This window comes from Doryrhamphus excisus, chromosome 18 (genome assembly GCF_030265055.1).
Source record: "Doryrhamphus excisus isolate RoL2022-K1 chromosome 18, RoL_Dexc_1.0, whole genome shotgun sequence".
Classification (NCBI taxonomy): domain Eukaryota; kingdom Metazoa; phylum Chordata; class Actinopteri; order Syngnathiformes; family Syngnathidae; genus Doryrhamphus; species Doryrhamphus excisus.
Window position 1 is genome coordinate 7,223,409 of NC_080483.1, and position 25,378 is coordinate 7,248,786.

General features: G+C 41.5%; 2 protein-coding genes across 2 annotated transcripts in view; both read left to right on the forward strand.

Moving 5' to 3' along the window:
* Positions 1-2,161, forward strand: part of ppp1r16b (protein phosphatase 1, regulatory subunit 16B) — a 117,101-nt gene extending 114,940 nt beyond the window's left edge. The window contains exon 11 of the mRNA XM_058054677.1: positions 274-2,161. Coding sequence (XP_057910660.1) covers positions 274-699 — 426 coding nt within the window. The 3' untranslated portion in view covers positions 700-2,161. The remainder of the gene's footprint in view (positions 1-273) is intronic.
* Positions 2,162-6,324: 4,163 nt separating this feature from the next.
* Positions 6,325-10,364, forward strand: fam210b (family with sequence similarity 210 member B). Its single transcript, XM_058054678.1, has 3 exons — positions 6,325-6,930; positions 7,867-8,057; positions 9,316-10,364. Exons 1-3 carry the CDS (start codon positions 6,481-6,483, stop codon positions 9,530-9,532), a joined length of 858 nt encoding a protein of 285 aa, XP_057910661.1. The 5' UTR covers positions 6,325-6,480; the 3' UTR covers positions 9,533-10,364.
* Positions 10,365-25,378: the final 15,014 nt, after the last annotated feature.

Consider the following 25,378-nt stretch of genomic DNA (forward strand, 5'->3'; position numbering starts at 1 on the left):
ATTAAAGTGCTGGTGACTTCATTTGGCCCCATGCTGGGTTATTTCGCTGCCATTATCAATAAAAACAACTAGTATCATGAGGTTGTGTGACCCAAGATGACTGAATCAACAAGCAATGCTTATAATAATAATAATGTTATTATAGAGTCCCAAAAGGTAAAGACAAGTTTGTTCCATGTATGACATTATTGTATGACAACACGGGTAATACCAAATTGTGGCCATACTCTCTAACGTGGTTGATTTAATGACATCACTTTTCCCAATGTCTAGGTAAAGCCAGTTGAAGCGGTGGAACTCCCCGACCAGCCCAAGCAGCCCACCATCCTCAAAGATGGCAGCACCAAACAGAACGGCCTCATCTCCACGTCGTCGTGCGTGCCACCACAGCCGCTCACCCCAGGCCAGGGTGACAAGTGGCCTCACGAAAGACCTCAAACTCTTTCAGAGCTGAAAAAACAGAGGGCGGCGGCCAAACTGCTGAACCATCCCTTATTCAATGGTCACCTCGGCAACGGGTCCACAGACTCCTTCAGCGATGCCAAAGCCAACTCCGATGATCCCCGAATGCCCCTCGTGTCGTCCAATGGCAATGCCGTTTTCTACACACCGGCCAGCGGTGACCCGCCCCTCCTCAAACTGAAACAGCCACTAGAGGAGGAGCAGCCAAAGTCGCGGACCTGCTGCTGTGTGTCATAGCGCCCTCGTCATGTGAAACGATGGAACAGCAAGCATTTGCACAGATGGATGAATGGAAGTGGGTCGCAACGCAATCAATGGATTCTCACTAAGGCTACGTTCACACTTGTCATGTTAGGTAAAAAAGGAACCCGGATGTACACAAGGAGACCGAGACTGCTTGAGAGATGTGTCTTGGTCCGCTTGGAAGTGTACTCTAGCGTGGTTCGCTTCACTTGAGCAAGTGTGACTGTGACACAGACAGGGACCAGTATTGAAATGAAGAATCCAGCAGATGGATGAGGAAGAATTCTCAAGGTACACAATTGAACTTCATTCAAACATTATTGTGCTTTTTCAACATGAAAAAAGTCAGAAAGCAAATTCAGTAAAAAGCTATGAAGCTAATCTGGTGTATTATCAAAAGGGAAGGAATGCCATTTAAAAAAAAAAAAAAAAACTAAACAGTATTACCACATTCAGGAAGTGTACTTGGACACTCACCGTCCCTTTTTTTTGTGTCTGCCCTCCAACTGACATTTTTATTTATGCACCACCCACACAGAGCTTTGTTGACTGTACATTTATTTATATGATTAGAAAGCATAATGGCTCCTACATTATTTATTGCTGCAGATGGCGTGTGACTGTGATACAGGATGAGAAAGCACCTTCTGATATGAAAGTCAGTACATTTAAGTGAAGAGCTCGGTGCTTCGCAGCATGTGATTCCATCACTATGATCAACAGTGTTAGCCAAGTGCTGTTACCGTGTCGCCCCAATGAAGGACACCCGCTAAGCACATTGGCCCTGATATTTAACTATAAGTTGCCTCATCTCCTCGCCAGTGCCAAAGAGTCTTCCGTCAAAAGGTTTTATTTCTTCCTGATTTTCACACACAATTCAATGTCATAATCCATTGTAAGCCCTTGTACAGAGTCAATTATTTGTAAATGTTTGTACTAGTGTCCGGTCGTCTGTTCCCATGAACTGTATTCACATCCATTTGTGTCCTAATGAAAATAAATGGAACCTGACTGAGTAACATAGGATACTGTATAACGATCCGTATTGCTAATCCCACAGTGTAGTCCGCTCAGGCGTCAGTGTCATTGTTCATGTTAAGTCCATGTTTAGTCCTTATTCACACTTGTTTTTTTCTGTTTGTTCAATGAGTCCACCTGATAGTAGCAGATGTCCACTTAAGCTTGTCTGTGCTAGCTGCTGGAATTAAAACGCAAGCAGATCTCCCATTTGTTTATAAAGTATCATTGGAAGTGGCCACAAAGGGATACAAGTCAGTTGTCATTCACTGGCACGTTTGTAAGGATACAAATATAAAAGAGGAACTACTGATTTTATAATTACCGGAAAATATTGATGGTGGCAGTCACACTTTTCAAATAAATTGTATATTTTGACGAGCTTACATGGTCTCTTCTGAGTTGGGGAAGTGGTAAAGGTGCAAAAATTTAGGGTATGTTTACAAGTGAATGCTCTAGTATATACAGATATAAATCTATAAAGACATGAACACTATACAGCAATCCTACCACCGACATAAGCATAGCCTGCTGAAGACCCGGGCCTCCAAGTTCCGCCCCCGGTCAATGTGCAGCTCTTCTGGCGACCCAAACCGGCTGTACATCTCATTCACTGAGTGCAGTGATGGTGGTGGCCACTTCACAACACAGTCCATTGCCACCAGCACATGCCGCTACCTCGCTCTGTGCCAAGGATATCGACGGCCACACGCTCCATGGGTGCACTTACCTGGTATTGTTGCAAGGGGGCATCTTATCTCTGTCTTTGGTAGTGAAAATGTCCGGTCTGTGTCCAAGCCCACACAACTCCGCCGGTACAGCTCACTGATGACTTTGGTCTCGGTGGATGGCAGTTGTGGACCAGGCTTATTTGGCCGGATATTGGCTGTAGCTAAGGACTGTTTTTTGGGCTGGATGCGATTCTTGGTCTTCGGCAAACTGCACCATTTAGTTGTCGGGAGCATGGAGGAGTGCCATCGTTCGTCTGCCCCAGATGACTATTGTGCGCCCGTTTCGGTGCAGTGGCTCCTGTGTGCATGGTGGTGGTGGCTTGGCGAACCATGTCTTCGTTATCACTGTCCGCTAGGTCTGCACAGCTGACCCAATGCCTGGAGCCATACAATTATTTTGCTTAAGATGTGCCTGACCCATTCAGCCTCACTCAAAGCATTTGACAAGGTCTCTGGAGGGTGCAGGTGAACATCTTTGAGCCGCTCCGGGTGAAGGCTCCCGATTGAGGCTTGCAGGGTAATTTCCTCCCGCATCGTGGTCCTCGAGGTGCTGGTGACTGTTGTGACTTCACAAAACGCTAACCATCGTCTTGGTTTCATAAAGAAAAGAGAAGTAACAGGTAAACATACAAAGAGCTACCAGTAGTACATGGAATAACAACATACATAACATTCAACACGTAATATTAACTTGCCCACTCTTTCAGGCCGGCCCATCCTTTTCGGTCCCTTTCCTCACTTGGAACAAGTACTTCTGCTCTGGACTGCAAGCATGTGGTTAAGTCTTCAACCTCTAGGAGAGGAGAGTGGTTCCAACCCTGTAATCGCACTTCTGACACCAATATGGCCATCTTGCAGCGGCAAAAACACTTCAAAGATGCAGTGTTTCCAAGAGGCTAGTGAGAACATCCGCTGTCTGGAATTCATGTCCATTTTTGTAAACTTCCTGTCATCCATTCCCACATGTTCTCAATTAGATTTAGATCACAGGAACACACAGGATGGTCAAAAAGAGGATGGCCATCAGCCATAGTTGGATAATGGGTGTGTACTGACAATTAACTCACAATGAAGAATTAGTAATGAGTGTTGGAGTGTTAAGACACTTCAGGTCTCTTGTATTTTGCAAAGGAACGAGGATGGTCCACTGTCTTGATGGACAGCCAATGGGATTTGCCAGCTGAGGGCCGGTGACATTTTTTGGGGTCTACCACTTGACTTTTTGGTTCCATACCCCTCTGGATCATTGAAGAAGTTACAGATGACATCGAACCTCAGCAGCAATGGCACACTATGAGAGGCCTTGCTGATGCAGCCTAACATTGCGATCACGTTCAGAGAAGGTTCACCATCAAGAGATCATGACGGTGTTGAGTTGATGTTTGCTGAGTAAATGTTGAACGTGTGCCAGGCAAAGTGAGGAACAGGCCCAGAAAGAAGGACAAAGCAGAGCAAACACATGGTCCAGACTCCCGTTTCCTGCTGTTCGGACTTTGCTGAATTGGCCGGTCTGTCCCGAGTCATGGTGGGTCAGCTGGCTTGTGGCCCGACTGGATGAGTGCCACAGAAAGCAAACAGAAAGGGGCAAGGCTGAGTAAAGACAGGAAACCATTCAGTGCCAGGAGCTGTTTGGACGCTGACCACCGAGAAGAAGAATGGATGAAAAGAAGGTTCTCATTAATGGAGGAAAGTGCAAATGACACGTGAGTGGCAAGCTCAAAGGATTCACCAACATGCAAATAATGTCCATTTGAGAGGCACAACAGAGCTTCACTGTCTCTTGGGACTCCATTGAAGACACCCCGTTTTTCGACAACAAAACATACATCCATTTTCTGTACCGCTTGCCATCACTAGGGTTGTCACTGGAACCCAACCCAGCTGTCTTCGGGGGAGAGGTAGGGAATACCCTGGACAGAAACAACCATTCAAACTTACCTTCACACCTATGGACAATTTAGAGTCTCTGATTGCATACAGAAGTTCCAACGAACATATGAACACAACCTGTGACTGTGATGGCAACATGCTAACCACTACTCCACTGTGCAATAACAAATCACTGCTGCCTCTAACAAAATGGGAGAAGGTGTATTTTAAGTATCATGACTGGTCAGCGTCCAGGAAATGGGCATTTGAGGTAAGCAGTTATGGTATAAAGTTAAGTACCAATCAAACCGAATTCATATTTGCATGGTCTTTTATAGCTATGCAACAAATGTAAACTTGAGGGGGGAAAAATAACATGAAATTGCAAAATATGTTGCTGGCCTGATTAATCGCTACTTAGAAGAATAAAAGCTCAACTTTATGGGCGTGCTAAAAAAAAAAAAAAAAAGTAGTCAAACAAGGAAAAGCTAGACGAGCGGTGGTTACGACACAAAGCCCTACAGGAAACTGCTACTAACATTGTAAATGTTTGTCTTTGTTTTTAAAGTGGGTTAATAAACCTGAATGACTGGTTTCCACCACATTACCCCATTACTAATGCACAAATGTACAAACGCACAATTTAGGATACCAGTACTTGCTTACCCTTGGTTTTCGCTGCCAATGTCACTCACATCGTCACCATCACAATCTGCAAACTGAAAGTATAAATGCCTTTAAGATGACAAAACTAATTATGTTACAAGTGGTTAAAAATGTTAAACAGGGTTGTGAAACTCTTTTTCACTTTGGGCCACATCGTAGTTACGGTTAACCCAGAGGACAATGATATTTACCATGCATAAAGACCTCATCATATTGACACATATTTTATTGTTTTACCAACAAATTTACATTGAAAGAAATCAAACTGTCAAGCTGTGTAATAAATGTATTCCATCATCAATAGGACAAAAATATAGGATAAAATGTCCTTTGGATTTTTTAAATTTTAGTATTTATACTTTTTTTTTTTTTACTAAATATGAATATATATTAAAATATATGATATATATATATAAATTGAAAATATATATTTTTTAAATAAAAAGTTTTATTAAAAAAAAGATACATAGGCTGTAGATTAAAATATTTAACATACAAGTGTGTTTGTTGTGCATTAGTTCCAGGTTTTCATAGTCCACAATCAACATGAATCAAGTGTGACACCAGTCTTTTAAATGAGTAACAATTTTTCCAAGAAGTCAAAAATGTAGTTTGTGATATTACCAATACAATTTAAGTTGATTTACTAATAATTACAGTGATGGCCTGTAGTAAGATGTGTATTACATAGTCTTATTTGTAACAACAGATGTAAAGGTATACTCCATTGCATTATTTTGTCAGCCCACACATCGTTTTTATGGCTTTTCTGAGAAGAAGTCAGAGGGTATGGTGATCATTTCTGTGGCTTCCTGACAAACTCTGCCGTCGCCCCTTCACATCTTTATCGCAACTCCCACCCAAGCTTCTCGTGGGCCACTCTTGATAACAATTAACAACTGTATGAATGAATGTAAAGGCTGAATGTAAGCCAATGAGCTATGGTTTTAAGACACATGTGGCGACAAGATGACAAATGTTGCTTTCCCTCCTCCGCCAGGTTACAATCTGCTTGCAGTAGATAAACACCATCAGAGAAAAGGGTGTTATGAGAAGGAAGTTGTTGAAAGTAGCTGTAAAACCATGTTAATAAATAGGAAATAAAGCTATAATATGTGCAAACAGACAAAAACAAAGCAAATGCATGGGGATAAGAATTTTACTACTTTTACCAAGTTTACTCAGAGTATAAACTTGTACTTGTACTCTTCCCACCTCTGGTATTGTAGTTTGTGTAGATGTACCTAATGATATGGCCATCTGTCAACTCAACTTCCCCTAGTGGCAGCTCGAAAGAACGCACATTGCTTTCCTGTCAGTGTCTTTGTCCGCTTCATTCACACACACACAAGCTGCAGTCTGCGCTTGCGCGGCTAAATTCGGAGCCAGGAGGACACTGACAGCATGTTCGCACCGCCACTCGTTCATATATAACCGTTTTTAAAATATTTATTTATTCGGGATCATCGGATATCTAGCGCAATCGACGGCCATGCTCTTGCTTACGGCATCTGTGATTCTCCCGTCACCCGGTTTGTTGGCACAGTGGCGGCTTACAGCACAAACACTGAAGAACGTCACTTGTACGTTAACGAGGACACACGCGTCTCAGCGGTACCGGACCAGCTGTTGCTGCTGTGTCGCCTCAACACAAGCTCACCTCGGGGGACAACAACCGGAATCATCGTCGACTCACCTCAGCCACAACCGGGACTCCTACGGTTTCAACTTGGAACCTTTTCAGCGAGTGTGTGTTAGCGCCGAGTCCATAGGTCAGCATCAACTTGGAGGCCGGTTATCGAGGGTGTTGAGGCGACACGAAGGCCGAGCAGACACGGTGGCTTTGCTAGCAGGTAACACTCGGCTTTTATCCACCATGGCGCCCAGTCGAGCTTCATCCACAGCCTCCAAAAAGACCACCGACGGTGACAACATTGCGGAGGTATTTAAACAATAACTTTGTTGTAAAAATGCATAAATTGGCAGGTGTGTACGTTTGTTTGCATGACCGCTGACCCCCGTGCTCGAGCACACCTGGTTTTAATTAGACCTTTAATGCGCATGGCAGGTTGACGTTTCTGACGTCACCCGGAAGTGGTTTGACCTCGGCTGCTGCGGTTGTTTTTTGTTGTGAAATTCATTTTGTTAAACGACGAACACGAGTTGTGCCGCTCTAAACCGTTCTTACATTTTTAGTCAGAAATTTTAATACGTGGATCTTAACTCGAGCAATGTACTGCAATATTAAAATTGTTGTTTTCCCAACGTGGTTGAGCTTGCCACACATCTTAAGGGGACTTACCAGCACGTGTGTGTAAAGTGTTAGCAACATATGGTGAAATACATGGCCGCCATTAAACAGTAACGTCACCTTTTAGCCAAATGTATTATAGTTATAAAACTTTATATCTGTATTACATGTATGTTGGCAGACATGTCTGAATGTCACATGTAAGGCTGTGGTGTCGAGGTGTGTGTGTATAAGGGAGTGTGTGTTAGTGTGCCACAATGACTCTTGCTTCTATGCATGCTTCCAAGAAGTTATCAGTCACAGAGGTCTCAATGTTCCCCTCCCATACATCCTCTGTGATGTAACTCACACTCACATGACCTCCAATGCTGCTGCTGCCCCTGCCGCCGCCTGCTTGTCTTTGTTTTAAGTCAGTCCTCACTCGCTTCTCCAAAGCAGCCAGCTCCCACACACATACACTATTGTTCTATGTTGACAGGCTAAGAGGACGCTGCCAAGCTCCAAAGTCATTCTGAAGGCTTGGGCCAACGTAGTACAAGAAAGCAGCTGCAGACCAGACTTTTTGTGTATTCGTGCAACTTCACCTTCCATGTGATTGATTGTTGTGTTTCATTTCATCTCACCCAGGACCAAAAAACAGACCCCTCAACTCCTTGGTCTGCAGGAAAAGCCCCCGCGGAGTCCGAGCCAGATGGAGATAAACCTAACAAGACCCAGCAGCTAAAAAAAGTCTTTAAAGAGTACGGAGCAGTGGGCGTTTCCTTTCACATCGGGATGTCCCTCATGTCTCTGGGAATGTTCTACCTCCTCATATCCAGGTAGCTAAGCAGCTGACTGCAGTTGTTTTCTTTGATTGTGGCCCAAAAAGTTACTGTAAATACTCTAATTAAGGGATGTCCAAACCTTTTTATCTGAAATCCTTGAAAATAGCCCGGAAATAGCCCTGAAACCCCGGAAAATACACTCAAAACATGAATTCAACTTAAATGACGTCTTTGAACTTTAGAGGTGTGTGCTTTCTTTCACCTTAATCTCAATGTTTGGTTACTTTGGAGCTATTAATACATGCAAATATATATATATGTAATCCTGTCATTTATTTTTCTTTCAGTGAAATACAGTAAAAATGAGTGTATTTCACACATAGTTGCAAATGATGATTAATCATGATTAATTATTTGAAAACCTGATTAATCTGAACATTAATCTAACAATTTTATTTATTTGACATCCCTAATTCAAAATAAAAATGTTACAGGTGTCTATATATATATATATATATATATATATATATATATATTTTTTTTTTTTTTTTTTTTTTTTTCAGGCCACACACTTTGCTTTGCTCTTAGTGATTAGTATCAACTAAACCATAAAGATGACGGGGCATTAACTGCCATTAACCTGGCCAATAATTACAAATTGTGGTGGTTATGTGTTTATGTAGTCAAGATCACCGGCTATGTGAGACTGTGGTTAACTGAATAGAGGCGGTAATGGGAGCAACGGTATTTATATAGCAGTAGAAAGTATGTAGTTATCGTGGCCATATCAGTGAAGAAATGCCGTGGGAGTGTGGTGTAGCTATGAAAAACTGGCAGCAGAGGCATGTATCTTTAAAAAGCTCCCCTCAGTCTTTATAGCTGCAATGAAGACTATCATCATAAAACATGAGCTTGTTTTCTCACCCTGCGTCTCTGAGGAGACATGCTGAAAATCCAATCTTTGTGTTTCATGGACATTTTCATGTGATAAAGGCGGTGCAAAGAGTCAAGCGTTCAGCATGTCTTGGGTCTGGCAGACGAGTGAGAGGCGGCGTGCCAGCAGCTTGAATACCAGAGAGATTTAGTGGAGATTAGCAGCAGGCGGCGTTCCTTATACAGCTGATTATCACCCTTCAACTGTCGCCCGCAACCACAGAGCATTATCACTATGTGAGGACTTCCCAGCCTTGTGTTTAGCTGATTAAAGCTTGCAGAGTGCAGAATACTTGATCTTGACATCCCCGACAGCTTGGTTCTCTCAGGTGGGCATAAGCAGGACCTCCATCTAATGACTTTGTCTGTCTCCAACCAGCGGGATCGACATGGCAGCCGTGCTGAGCAAAGTGGGCTTCAGCGAGGCCATCATTCAGTCCAAGATGGCAGCGGGGACCAGTACTTTCGTCCTGGCCTACGCCGTCCACAAACTCTTTGCTCCCGTTCGCATCAGCATCACCCTGGTGTCCGTGCCGCTCATCGTGCGTTACTTCAGAAGGACGGGGCTCTTCAAACCACCCACCTCTGCACCCTGACGACTTTGCTGTATTCCAGCATCCAGCCATATTTAAAAGTGTCCTCCGACATTTGCCTTCACAACTGCTGTTGTGTGATTTTAGGGGAAAAATACTGAAGGATAAACAAATGCAGTACAAATGTATTTGGACTTGTTGAATTTGATGCACAATCAGGGATGTTTTAGTTTTAGCATTGCTTGTTCTTTAAGGCAGTGAAGATTCCTCATGTGCACTACTTCCTGTCATGACGCAGTAGTCCTTCCCCTTCATGCTCTGGACTTTTCTTTGGAACTGCATGTCCTAATCTTCAAATCCGGATGTGTTTTATCAATAAAAATGCATATTGGTTGCATTTGGAACCCCAATAAATCATATTTTAAAAGTACAACAACAATATCAACTTCTTTCTCTTTGGGTTTTTTCCTTCAGGGGTCGCCACAGCAAATCAATCTCCTCCATCCAAGCCTGTCTTCTGCATTTGTCTCTCTCTCACCAACTACCCTCATGTCCTCCTTCACTACATCCATAAACCTCCTCTTTGGTCTTCCTCTACGCCTCCTACCTGGCAGCTCTAAACGCGGCATCCTTCTACCAATATATTCACTATCTCTCCTCTGGATAGGAGCAGAAACCATGATCCATGGATCACGGTTTCTGCTCCTGAGTCTGAGAGTGAAGGGTGGAGACTTGCTGCAAATCTGCTGCAAAATGTCAGTTGCTGTCAACCTGTGTGTCTACAGGGCTTGTGTATTGGCTATGTGCTCATCTTGAGGTCGATGGTATCATCACAGCCACAGCATGTGTACCTCCTGTGGACAAACTGACTCAATTCACAGTTTACTGTCTACGCTACATTATTTCCTGCAGAAACTGAACAGCAGTCTGAACTTAAGTCTTAGAACTTAATCCATTAAACTAGACTGAAAACATTACTGAAATATTGATCTCTGCCCTGGTGTTGTCAGGGTATTTTACAGTATATAAAATAAATAAATAAAAAAACAATGTTTGTAGTTTTAGTATATTATACATGGAGGCCTTTGTAGTGAGCAACAAATACAATTATACAATGAAATAAAAAATCTTACTTCTAATTGATGCCTGGTTGTTAGAAAGCCCATAATTTACATTGCATTGTATGTTCAGCTTAGAGTGCAGTGTTAGTTCTCAGGTAGTATTTAAGATTACATTCTATTACTTAGTATACAGAAAACGCATTAATATTAATTTCATAAACATTGTGACTGTTAGAAAGCCCATAATTTACATTGCATTGTATATTCGGCTTAGAGTGTCGTTTGTCCTACGGTGTTCAGCGGGTCAGTAAACGCACCACAGTGCGGGACGTTTTTTCGGTTGAACAATTAATAGATCTCTGAGCTTTATTGCGCCTCATACATCATATCACCAGGTTGATGCTGTGCGTGAATGCATAAAGGTGAGTTTTTGGCTTTATTGTGGGAGCTGTGGAGTAGTTTGGGCACCCTTTTCACAAAGTTAGGCTCCCTTGTTCATCGGTGCTAATTGCAGTATTTAAGCTAACTATGACTAACGGTTATTCTAGTGAGTGTCATGTTTGCTTGGTTTCTTTGTTTAATTTCTGTGTGTGGCGTGCCTTTTAGCTCATCATTATACTTGTGTAATATGAGTTACATTACGTTACTTATCATTTATTGTGTATTTGTTTTTGTATGTATGCAGGTACATTGTACACGTTCACTGTAGCTGCACGTTCTGTTTGTGGCCACACGAGGGAGGTCCTGAACTACAAATGCACCTGATTGGGGGACCCTCCATTACTGTTGTGACCTAATGTCCTAAATGGAGACCCTTTACAAGAGCAAGAAATGGTGAACATGAGTAACATATTATACATATCTGATCAAATTTCTGTTTATTTAGATCCATAATCCTTACCTACATTGTGCAATTGATGGGTCACATGATGTAGGTGAAATGCTCAGCTGGTGCAATGTATGGCAGATATTGTGTGTATGTGCGTGTCAGTAAATAATTCAGCAACGAAAAAGTTTTAAGGAGAACTAAGTGCTAAGGTGGCAGACATCAACTCTCAGGAATAGGAGTGATGGCAGCTCTGCACCATGGATTACAACTGATCACACACACACACACACACACACACACACACACACACACACACACACACACACACACACACATATACACCAGAGAGAGGAAGAAGTGCAGGCCTCATTAGCCATGAGGAGGACAGGGAACTGCCATCGCCTCTCCATCCCCTGCATGTCCCCTACGGCGAGGAACAAATTGGTGACAGCACTCCCAGCCACTCTGCTGGGCTACCTTGTGCACGTCTCAGTACACACACATGCACACCGGCATTTGCATATTGAAAGTGTAAGAAAAAAACACACACACTCTGAATGCAAGTGGAAAAACTAAAGAGTGGCTACAACGTTTATGGGTGCGTTTACACTTATGGTTATATTTTACAGTCAATAGCTCAGTCTAATAACTTCTTATGGGGGCTTTCAGGGCAGTACACACTCACTTGCATCATTTGCAACAACACTTACTCTAAACTCTGATTGTGCTAGGTGAGTGGCTGTGTACGGAAGGCCATATGAGAAGTGGTTAGACTGAGCTATTAGACTGTATAGCATCTAACACAGCATCACAGAGATATGGTACCTCCAATGCATTTTCTCATACACATTTGTCATTTCTTTCATGGTCTTCGGTCCATGTAGTGTTCACATTTGTCTTCAAGTGAATCAAATTTGGTTCAAAATATTTGTGTTATAATGCAGCATTTGGTCATGTGACAAAAATAACAGTGTGAATGCAAGCACATATGATCTCATAGTACTTGTCTGGTCTTGTGTTGGATGATGAGACCTCCCCCAGCATAAAGAGGAGTGCTGGCTGGAGGATTTTTATTTATTTTTTTATTAATGTCAGTTACAGCGTCAGCATCACCACTGTCAGACACACACACACACACTGAATGTGTTATGAGAGTCTATCTGACACAAGTGTTGCAAAGTGCTGATGCATACAGTGTTACTTTAACATATGGAAAAAGTGTGAGTGTGCGCACACACACGCACACACAGCAAGTGGACAAGCTGCTTTTTGTCCTGCATGTGTCTGATATTAGCACATTGCTCATTAGCGCCGCTGACTGCCGTGCCGTTATCTTCTGCTCGGTAACATGTTAATATTCCACTGTGTCAAACCGGGAAAAGTTCAGCTGGCAGGTTCAGAGAATGTTGACAAAAGTGCACACACACAACTGTTCCAAAAACGTGTGTTTTTTTTAGAAGTTGAACTACATTTTTGGTATCAAGAAAGAACAACGGTGTTTATCTAATTGACTATCTTTATCTAATGGCCCATTGTTGTGCCAACATCAACCTCATGTTTCAGCAACATAATGCACGGCCCGATGTTGCAAGGATCTGTACACAATTCTTGGAAGCTGAAAATGTCCCACCTCTTGCCTGGCCAGATAAGCACCGGACATGTCACCCATTGAGCATGTTTGGGATGTGCTTGACCGGCGTGTACGACAGATCCCACTGTTATCCAGCAACTTTGCACGGCCATTGAAGAGGAGTGGACCAACATTCCATAGGCCACAATTGACAATCTGATAAACTCCATGCGAAGAAGATGTGTTACACTGCATGAGGCAAATGGTGAGAACCCCAGTAAAGCAAAAAGAAGCACATTTCAAGGTGGCCTTTTGTTGTGGCCAGTCTAAGGTACACCTGTGTCTGGTGAGCATCTTGATGTGACACACCAGTGAGGTGGGATGGATTATCTCAGCAAAGCAAAAGTGCTCGCTATCACACATTTAAACAGATTTGTGAACAATATTTGAAAGAAATTGTAATATTGTGTATGTGGAATGAATTTTAGATATTTGTGTCCATATCGTGAAAAATGGGTGTTCATATTTTTGTACATTTTTATTGAGTATACATATTGTAGATCAATTACAGCAGCATGGTAAATAATGTAAATAACATGTAATATTATTATAATAATAAAATAAAGTAAATAACCACCGGGGACTGGAATTAATGTTGGAAAAAAAAACATTGGCTGTAGTTTTAAAAATGTAATTAACTCCACAAGATGGCATTGTCTATCTACCTCTATGGGCGCTTTAAAATGGTGGTGGGTGCAATGTACTCCATGCCGACTATTACAGCACTGTTTGTGTTGCTGTGTTGTCTGTGTCATATAAATGTTAATAAATCATCATATGGTTATTTTTTTGGTACTTTTTCCTCTCCACTTTATAAAAGTTTATAGAAAAAGTTTTCAAATTGAGGCAATAACAGCCTCTCTCCAATTATTGCACCGTCTTCTTTACGGTTTAGTTCAATAAACATCCCATATATTTGTGGTAATATCCATTTGAGACAATATATTATTGCAATTTCATATTGATTTGAAGAAAAGTATTTTTTCCCCACAAAAAAGTCCAGAAAATTAAGAAATATTATTAACTGTATTGTGAATTACACTTTACAGTAAGGTACAATGAGGGACTCATTAGCTCTTCATTAGGCCCCCAGTAATTACTCTAAATGTATGTGCCTCAGTCATTAGTTCAACCATAATTACTGTATTTTTGTGTCTTATTGTAGAGTGAGATTGTTAAATAACTCAATTATTAGATGCAATATCCAAGTACATATAGTAAGTATATTCTACAGATTATTATGTGTACACCAACAGGTGGCACCAATCAATTACTGTCCAAGTGATTCGAAGCTTTTCTTCCAGTCACTCTCTCAGAGCAGTTCTTGTCTTTTAACAATACTTTGTTAGCCCAACACACACACACACACACACACACACACACACGCAAAAAGTGAAGCGAAAGGACGAAGCGACTCTTTCCAAACTCTTTGACTGCTCACTTTCCATCTTTTTTTTAATGCTTTAACCCTCTTATCTTCTTATTTTTTGGTGGCCCCTCTCTCACTCCCAGTCTGGGTGTTTTTCCTCTCATGCTTTCTCCTTCTGTTTGGCTCCCGTCTCCGAGTTAAGTTTAGCAGGTGCACTTGACGTCGCCATCATCCTGGAGCACCTGTCAGCCGTCTGCCTTCATCACGACTCCTGGGCCGCCACGGGGGCCGCTACGGAAAGTAAAGCTGCAGACGCTACCCCCACTATCAACAGCTGCATCTTATTATTTTAAACACCGCTGCCAATCAATTTCCACTAGAGACACTTTTATTTATTTGTTTCACTTAAACAGCCGCCCACCAACGCCGCTTCATTGCTCCTCTGGATTGAGAAGCTCAGCTGTTAAATGCCAGCAATTATAAAGGAGCAGGGAGAGAGAGAGGAGGAGGAGAGTGTCAAGTGTTTGTCTTTTTTTCCTGCATGTCACTCATGTCATGTCACAGGCAGCTGGGCAAATCACCTGCTTCTCCTGTCATGCAATACAGTGGACTAAAAGTCCAACCTGGACCTAAGGTTCGACCTAAAATCTGCAGTGAAAGATGGTCTAAGATGCAAACAATGTTTTTCTCTGTGTATATCCATGTCTGTTTATGTGTAAGTATTTGTGATCCCACCACTGAAGGCTTGTGCTGATTAGCAAGAGAAGAAATATGATGACCATTGACCAGAAACTAACACGATTACTCCCTTGTTAAAGGCGATCAATTGGCTCCAGACGCACCTATGATTCCTTATTTATAATTACAACTTTGCATTTTAAACATTATTACAAAGGGCTGCACGGTGCTCGAGTGGTTAGCGTGCAGACCTCACAACTAGGAGACCCGGGTTCTCCCTGTGTATGCGTGGGTTTTCACCGGGTACTCCGGTTTCCTCCCACATTCCAAAAACATGTTAGTTTAATTGGTGACTCCAAATTGTCCATAGGTATGAATGTGAGTGTGAATGGTTGTTTGTCTATATGTGCCCTGTGATTGGCTGGCCACCAGTCCAGGGTGTACCCCGCCTCTCACCCGAAGACAGCTGGGATAGGCTCCAGCACCCCCTTACTGAGGATAAGCGGTAGAAAATAAATGAGCGAACATTATTAGAGATCTCTAGAGATGAAATAGCACCCCTATAGTAACTATTGTCTAATATAGTTGACATAATAACGAAAAACAAGACATTTAAGACATAAATAAGACTTGTGATGTTGAGGGTTCAGAGCTAAGTCTGTGTTGGGAATTATTGTGCCTGTTGTGAAGTCATTCAAACCTGCAATAAAACCCCTGTTGTTCCAGCAATGTTGGGTGTGTCTCACCCAACATTACAGTAACATTACTGACACCTAGTGACCAGTGTAGAATACTACATAGTATCATGACAACCTCTTTCAATGTGTCTACTGAATGCCTCATATATTTTTTTAACTTTACTTACACATTTTCATGCTTAAAAATACTTAATTTAGACAAAACATACATAACACATACCATAAACATGATTGATTAATAAACATATTTTTGAAAAACGTTGATAAAGTGAAGCAGCAAAAAATTGCAGAAAATCAATTTTCTATGCCGCTTATCCTCACAAGGGTCACCCTGGACTGGTGGTCAGCCAATCACAGGGCACATATAGACAAACAACCATTCACACTCACATTCATACCTATGGACAATTTGGAGTCACTAATTAACCTAGCATGTTTTTGGAATGTGGGAGGAAACCGTGGTACCCGGAGGAAACCCACACATGCACGGGGATGACCGAGGGTGGGATTGAATCCTGGTCTCCTAGCTGTGTGGTCTGCGCGCTAACCGCTGTGCAGCCAGAATGTATATTTGATATGATTATGATTGATTATGATTATATTATGTATGAATGTGAGTGTGAATGGTTGTTTGTCTATACGTATGTGCCCTGCGATTGGCTGGGGACCGGTCCAGGGTGTACCCTGCCTCTCGCCCAAAGACAGCTGGGATGGGCTCCAGCACCCCCGCGACCCTCGTGGGGGAAAAGCGGTAGAGAATGAATGAATGATTATGATGATTTCCTATTCCATGATGACTCCTGCTAGCACCTGCTATAGTCCTAATTCATTGAAGTGTGTGTAGATATTTTTGACTACTCATGTATAGTCTCATAGGCTCCAGCATGCCTTCGACCCTCGTGACGATAAGCGGTACAGAAAATGGATGGATGGATAGGCTCCAGCTAATGTTGTTTTCATAATATCTAAGAATTATTATTAAATATGGATCTGTATCTTCAAGTAGGCAGTCTGCAGGCCGCCACCTCAGGTGACTCCCAGAATGAGCGATGATTATATCCACAGCTCTTGTCAAGCTGTGATGAATAGATCCAAGTTCTCGCCCATAATGCTCCAAACAAAATGAAAGCAAATTGTGAATAAATGTATTAAACATTCCTTCTGGGCCTGGTCAGCACTCTACGTAGCTCAAGGGGGTTTGGAGCGGGCGGGCGGGCGGCAACTCCGCATAACCCATTAGTCTTCATTTTGGCCAGGACATGCAACAGGGCCCTTTTGGTCTTGAGGAACAAACTAAAATTTATTGGAGCAGCCACTTGGGGCTAATTGAAAGAAATTGTCTGTCTGTTTGCATTCCATTAGGGTCGTGGAGGGCGGCTCCGGTCGGGTGGGGTGATGATCTGGGACCTGAGTGGTCGTCACCCGGGGCCGAGGTTTCAGTTGGTGGTTTTGATCCATGAGCACCCTCCGGAGAGCTGAGCTTTGGGAATGATTTCAAGGAGGAATCCTTTAGGGAGGATTTATGAGAGGCATTCATTATGAAGTGCGTGCAGGCCCACTTCAATCGGTCAAAGTGCTCCCGTAATGCTGCACCTGCTGTGGTTTTTGGTCCGCTACCCTCAACGTGACTGATGAGGCTGCATCACTGTGAAGTGTTTGAATCCCAGTTGCTTTTCTTGTGCGTTTATCAAGCACCGTTTTGGTAACATATTTGGGTTTGGATTAATTGGATTTACATTATTTCCGAACTGTTTTGCTTTTTGTAAATTTTGATTTTTGAAAAAATCTTTGGAACAAAAAACTTGGCGTCCTCCCGTTGTTAAGGGTTTCCTGTATTTTAACTTTCATGGAAAAAATCAATTGAAACTTCTAGCAATTTTCCCTAATTTCTGAAAAAAGGTCCCTTATTTACAAATGCAACTCTTAATAGACATCAGGAAGGCAGCCAGGCAGTGTTATTCTGCTTAAAACAGGAGTTCAGAACAGTTACAGAGAAATTATTCCATTCCATTAAAATTATTATTCAAAAATAATAATACAATCAGGGGCGCTGAAAGAACGCACCCGGGATAAATTTAAACAGGAAAGGATCAAATTCAATCTTGTTAAGATTTTATAATTAAACTTGGGACATGTTTTATTTTCATTCATTCATTTTCTACCGCTTTTTCCTCACGAGGGTCGCGGGGTTGCTGGAGCCTATCCCAGCTGTCTTCGGGCGAGAGGCGGGGTACACCCTGGACTGGTGGCCAGCCAGTCACAGGGCACATACGTATAGACAAACAACCATTCACACTCACATTCATACCTATGGACAATTTGGAGTCGCCAATTAACCTAGCATGTTTTTGGAATGTGGGAGGAAACCGGAGTACCCGGAGAAAACCCACGCATGCATGGGGAGAACATGCAAACTCCACACAGAGATGGCCGAGGGTGGAATTGAACCCTGGTCTCCTAGCTGTGAGGTCTGTGCACTAACCACTAGACCGCTGTGCCGCCCCATGTTTTATTTTGATTTATATTTTATTTTTTTAATAAAACTGGACTTGTGAATAAAGTTTAGAAGGGTTTAGATTCTGTTCTAACCGACCCCCTGACAACTTTTCGTTTGAGCGTGTACAAGATACCTCAATCGGATTGGGGAAAGGAATATTCCACCCCCGTGAATCCGATTATATATTCATTCGGATTGGCACTTTTGTTTCGGAATGAGGTGTATACAAAAGTTACATTCTTTTTGTTTGAGCAAATAAACCGAATGCAATTGGAATATTTGGCTATTTGTATACGTATACGTGGCTAGTGAAGCATGAGTCTTTGTCAAGCTCTTGTGAGTCAGTGAAATTCGAGTTTTTGTCAAGTACCCACGAGTCAGTGAAACTCGAGTCTTCATCGAGCACCTGTGAGTCAGTGAAATTTGAGTTTTCGGCGAGAACTCACGAGTCAGTGAAACTCGAGTCTTCATCGAGCACCGGTGAATCCTCTGCAGCTCTGGTGAACTCCAGTCCCAAGAAGATTAAGGCAGTGCCAGATAATAAAGGCATTTTCACTATTAGTACATTCACTGTTAGCAAACTAATTTGTGTCACCATCTACTTTGACAATGGCTGTGTGTTGACTCATTTTAATGCCAGCAGATCCACCAAGATGATACAAACGTATATATCAATATAAATAATCTTGATACCAATGACAACAATGCAGGCGATTCCTCAGACCACCGCAGGTTGATGAAGGCGCAAACTACGCTGCTTTGTCATGCAGAGAAATATGAAGTACAAGGGAAGACATTGATTTTAGTACATGCACGACTCCATCAAAATGAGCAATGGGCGGCGGGAGATTTGCCTGTGCTGTTCATTAAACTTAAACATCCATACTGCGGAGATTTACAAGGTGCAGCTTTATGCTGCGTTAAAATGCAAGCAAGGAAAGAAGGACGCAGAACAGAAGGGACAAGGAAGACAAGAAGGAAACTTGATTCCAGCTCGCGCAGATCAACATTTTTCACGTGTGCTTCCAGGGCATGAAGATGAGAGCCCTCATGTTCAAACACATCAATACAACACAAGCAAATGTATTTCTTTTTTTAACTTCTTCCCTCATCTTTTTCCATGATTCCCAATCAGATCCGGTGGCCCCCCTGCAGGCTTTTTGATGCCAGACATAAATGGTGCCACTGCCAGGCTGACAAACATGCAATCACTCAGAATGAAGAAGGGGAACAAACAAAACAAAGCTAAGCCCTTTCATAAAGTATATTAATAAGTGCAAGTAATCCATTGTAATGATTTCATGAAACGCCGTCATCACACCTGGAGATAATCCCATTGTGGTAAAATGAGCTTTTCATCAAGACCCGCAGACAGAAGCATAGGCTATTATTCCTCTCACAGTCACACAGGACCTTGCTTATAATGTGATGATATTAAGCAATCGGGCACAATCTATGACGACCGCCTCAATCCCCAATGCTTCCCACTGACACTAAACACACTTTTTTATGCCAAACTGGTATTGCATCAAACGTTCTAACTTACAGGCCACATTGGGTTAGAAAAATTCAGCAAATATTTGTTTAAAAAGTGTAAAAAGTGCCATAAAATCTGCTGTATGTGCACAGGGCCTTTTTTTCAAGGTCGATTTAAAGCTCTGCATTACTTACAAATGTTATCAGACCACCCCAAAAAACTGGATTGCATTTTGCAGGTTTTTACTAAGACACCCACAATGTACACAAATAAAGAATGTGGGAATTACAATATGAACTATAAAGCACTGATCATCAAGAACGGTCTGTCCTTGTTTACTTCCCAGACAACCTCCTCCACATGTTTAGCTATGAATGAAGCTAAAACACAGCAAAACAACATGGCAAAGCAAAAAAACAAACACCAATAATATATAAAATATACATTTTCTGAAAAACTTGTCCTGGAAAGGTTACTTGTTCAAGTAAAATTTTTATTTTCATTTTTTTACAGCATATGAACATGCATTGTGTTCTGCGTCATTTTGGTGTATTAGAATGAGCTATCAATGCTCTGTTTTTTGTTATTGTATTTACTACTGCTACCAGGAGAGGGTGTTGTATACTGTGGTATATGTTGGAGACGTCTGCAACTCCATTTTGTCTGTGTTTACATGCCTGTACGAGCATTTTATGAACCCTTATTAGACAATAGCCGGCCAAATATAGAGCCAAACAGTCCTTGCTGAAGAGAAAGAACACGCCCATTGTGTTCTGCGCCCTGATTAGCTGTAAACCATTGTCAATCAATTTCTTGTGTGCTGTTGGAAGCAAACTGCTTGCTAACTGCCAATAAACAATGTCACTATGAATCTTCGGATCAAGAAGTAAGACGACAGCAGGAGGAATATGTTTTAATGAGGATACAAAAACGCTACAGCCGAATGATGCTGGGACAAAGCAGTCAGTGCAGTAAATATGGTAATTTACGTAATAACTTATATTGTGTCCAATCAAGTCGATTAATTAATTACAATATTTTGGGTTGTTGTGTGGTAGTCAAATCTACACCAATCTTCAGTGTGATTGATGCCAGAACATGATGCTCATCCAAAATTTACTACCCGGACCTGTGGGGGTCTTGGTGTTTTATATGGAATCAAAAACTATAATATAGGGGTGTGTAAACATTTTCCGCTGGGGGCCGTGTACTGAAAAATAAAAGTACCAGTACCCTCTCAGTGCCGGCCATTTTTGATTATTTTGACTGATTTTTTAAGACACAGAGAAGGTTGTGTTCTTGGACTATATAGACATGATATATACCAAAGGAAAGATGAAATTCTCATCTTTGATCAGAAAAAAAAGTTTGTTTTTACCTTTTTTTGTTCTTTAGTAATCAGCAGTAGAACATAGGTACGTTTTTTTGTCTTTAGAATGTGCCAAAGGAAACCCCTTTGGAAACCCCTGATGTAATATAATAATATCTATTTATAACATTTCATGTATATTTGTTTACATTCTGATTTCCTCCGTTAGAGTAAATGTAGCATAGAAATGGTAGACTGCCCATATTTGTTAACAAGGTGAATATACAAAATCAGTCGGGGATCAAACACTTTATTTTAAAGCAAATAATCTGATGGCTCTTCACCTGCCACTGTGTCCTAAAGCTGCTAGACCTGCAAGCAAATTGAACAGAATTAAAAAAGGCATGGGTGAAATCTCTCATTTACATAAGTGTGAAAACGTCTTTCTTCACACTTGAGGAGCATCACGTGGCGCTACCTATTGAACACATGGCATGATGACAGCAATATTACCTTGGAATGGATATAACTTCTTGGGATATTTACATGTATTGCTTTACACAATATCAATGTGTGGAATCCTTCATTATTTCAATGGTGGAAAGCGTTTGGACACTCCTGGTATGGATTATGAAGGAAAACTTACCCAAAATCTCAATGTCAGTGCTGCCATATACACCTATCAGCAGAGTGAGCTGCTAGTGTGGAGTTTTTGACAAAACCCATATTATTTTAAACAAGAAGTTGAAAATGTGACAAAGGATGAGTGTGTGTGGGGTGGGTGGGTGGGTGGGTGGGGGGGTGCACTCTGCTGTGTGTGTTTTTTGTCATTCGTGTCACAGTCTTTTAAAAAATGCATCAAGGTAAGAAGTTGGCAAGGGACGTAGTCCGGGCACACACAAAGACACGGCAATGTCCAAAACCAGAAATGTGCAACTTAATATTGAAAGCCAGCCCTGACAGACCACACTTTTAACCTTTAAAACCACTAAAGTAATCACACATTCAGTCATGACAGTGTAAATGACGTTTGTGGCAAGCCCTGATTTGGAAGACATGTGAGCATACATGTATTTATAATCTCTAGACAAATGCTCAAGGCCTTGTGAACAATGACTTGCCCAATTCTTGCCCATGCAGAGATATTGTGTTCTATGTGTTCTTCTATATAAAGATGGAACCTCCCAAAAGAAAGGTTAGGTCTATTATGTTTATCGACCTTTTGTATTGGCTGCATGGTGACCGAGTGGTTAGCATGCATGCCTCACAGCTAGAATACCCAGGCTTGATTCCCCGCTCGGGTATCTCTGTGTGGAGTTTGCATGTTCTCCCCGTGCATGCGTGGGTTTTCTCCCACATTCCAAAAACATGCTAGGTTAATTGGTGACTCCAAATTGTCCATAGGTATGAATGTGAGTGTGAATGGTTGTTTGTCTATATGTGCCCTGTGATTGGCTGGCCACCAGTCCAGGGTGTACAAAGACAGCTGGGATAGGCTCCAGCACCCCCGCGACTGTTGTGCTGATAAGCGGTAGAAAATGAATGAATGAATGAATGACCCTTTGTATTGAGTTGTGGGCTCCTATAGAGCAGCTACACACAATAACCCACACAGGGACATTTTCCAGAATCTGCACCTATTCTAGCTGTATTTCCTTTGATTTGTGCTTCCTGACAAATCGGTCTGTTTTAATTTATTCCACCCACGGCCCCTCCGCTGTGATTGGTCACACACCCAAAGTGCTTCCTAACTACGAACCATATAAGTCCGCCCATCTGTGACATCACAAAGCGGTCGTTTTACCACACCTTTTGAAACCGAGCGTTTTGAGCCATCCCAAACTTCTTTCAAGGCTCACTTCCAAATGCGCAAACCTAGAGATAAACTTATAACTAAGTCTTTGGTATTGAATGAGTTAATATTTGAATCTGTGTGTCCATGTGTGTTTGGTGTAACTTGATCTGAGCACCTGCTTAACTGTCTATGAACTTAATACATAGCAAACCATAGTAGTGGTGCAGGGTTTCAGGAGTAGAAGCGTTAACATAAACAAATACACGGAGTCATGCAAAAAATAAAAAATCAATATTAAATGTTGACCAGGTATCCCGGTATTTTTGTCCATATCGTGTGTGTATTTATGTGTGTACACAGAGTATTTGTCAGCAGCAGAGATTGTTATTTTCTGTGCCTCTTGACAACAGATTGTGTTGTTTTTCATGCTTCCATTCACACTTGGATATTGGCTGAGGAGCCTGAAGAGTACCTTACTTCTCCTCTTTTCTGCCTTCTGCTTGGCCAAAGGAAATCACAAATACTACAGTTACAGTACAGACTGTAGCTTTCATAGGATAGTAATTGATAACAGAGGGAGCCAACCCTGCAAGAATGGGCAGAATAATTGTCACATAATTGAAGTATTGCAATTGCAATAGTTTTTAAGTTTAAGCTTGCATCAACAGTCATATCTAGCCGGAGTCATTCCAAACCCCAACCCCAGTAATGCCAATCATCTAGTATTATTTGGAAGCAGTCAGGGTGGGATCACATGTTGGGGTCACACATACTGTATTTGTACAGGAGATCTGGCTTTGGATAGGACTCATGTATTGCCAGCATGCTACATATCTGCATTAAGGTATCAGAAAACGTGTAGTTTGGTGCAAGTGCTGGGAATCAAAAGGAATCAGAAGAAATCAGCGTGTATGAACTGTGGCCTGTGTGTTGATTCAAGCGGCATCCACCTCATTATCGCTGTCTGAAATATCACTTCCACTTACAGTAACTGGTCACCTTATTGCATTCTCCTAAAAGATAAATTGCACAATCCGAACTAAAGCATCCTCTATGGACATCTGTAATACACCGTAGCAAAATGTTTGCAGGCTGTGAACCAAAAAGCTGTGCAGCTGAAGCAAAATTAACTTGAGTTTTAGTTCCTGTATGAAAATTCTACAAAATATTCTACTAGCATGCAAAGAGCAAATAAGTGGAACCTCGTGAGGAGCAATGCAAGGTAACCTAGTAGAAATTAGGAGTGAAAAAAGATGATTGCAAAGCCAAATGCTTCAGTTTCAGTATGGTAATGAGCAAGGTGAGCTTCAACACGAATGAACCAATATGCCGAATTTGTTGACCGACTGAGAACACTAACTGACAAGAAATATAAACAGAACAGTGCAAAATGGTGTGCGTTCACAGGAAGTCCTTGCAAAATACTGCTCTATAAAACAATTTATATTTTATTAATTTATTTAAAATTTAGCATTCCTCATTCACGTACGCGATCCAATTGGGTAGTTGAACATGGCTCCTTTTAGGTACACTTGCACAGTAGCACAAGAGCAGCATCAATCATTCTACATGTATGGCTGACATAAGCATGCTAAAACATTACACCCCTATCAATACATTGCAGTATGGACCTTGCAATGTTGAACTTGCTTCATAACTGGTAAATGGTGCATTTCATAAATGGTGCATTTCACAAGACAGTGGGCACGATTGTGCATCAGTCACTGACTGTTTTTTGTTCCTTTCTTCAGCTATTTTGGCTGGTCATATAAACTGAGTTGGAAAACTGCTAGTAGTACTGAACGTGCTTTTGAGAAAAATCCAGTCAACAAAGCTGACAGATTATTTGCCGTGTTTGAATGAATCAGTAACTTTACACGGATCAGTAAAAAAATTATGAAAGAATAAAGTCTCAAGGATCACTTATCACTTGAATTGCTCGACTGCCGTGACCATCATTAAGGATAAAGACTATTGAATGCTAAATAAAATGCTCAAATGTTAAATGCTCAAGGGATATGGATTCGATACAAGAACAATTACAAGAAGAAAAAAATGTTATTCTTCCTAAGTAGCCTGGGACATTTTTTCCGGAGGGTCGAAAGGGCCGCAAGACAAATTGTCTCAATGAAATAAAATACAAATATAAGGCATTCAGAAGATGCATTCAAAGACATTGCGACATTTTATGTCTACTATATTTGAGTGTTATTTCATGTTTACAGGGTTCAAATGTAAAAAAACAGTCTTAGTAGTTTCTAAACAGGTTTTTTATGCTCTACTTGTGAAAATATTCTATTTATAAATAATTGCGGAAATTCACTTATCATGGTCACCAATTAACTGCGATAAAAGGGGTTTATTGGAATTAGTATATTCTATGGTAACTAATTACATTTGGGAACAAATAATTATGTTACTAATTCAGTAACGATTTTGGTAACTCGTAACTATAACTAATTACCGTAATTTTCAGTGTATAAAGTGTACCAGTGTTTAAGCCGCACTCACTAATTTTAGACTAGACTAGACACTAGACTAAGTCTATATGTCCATGTCATAAAAT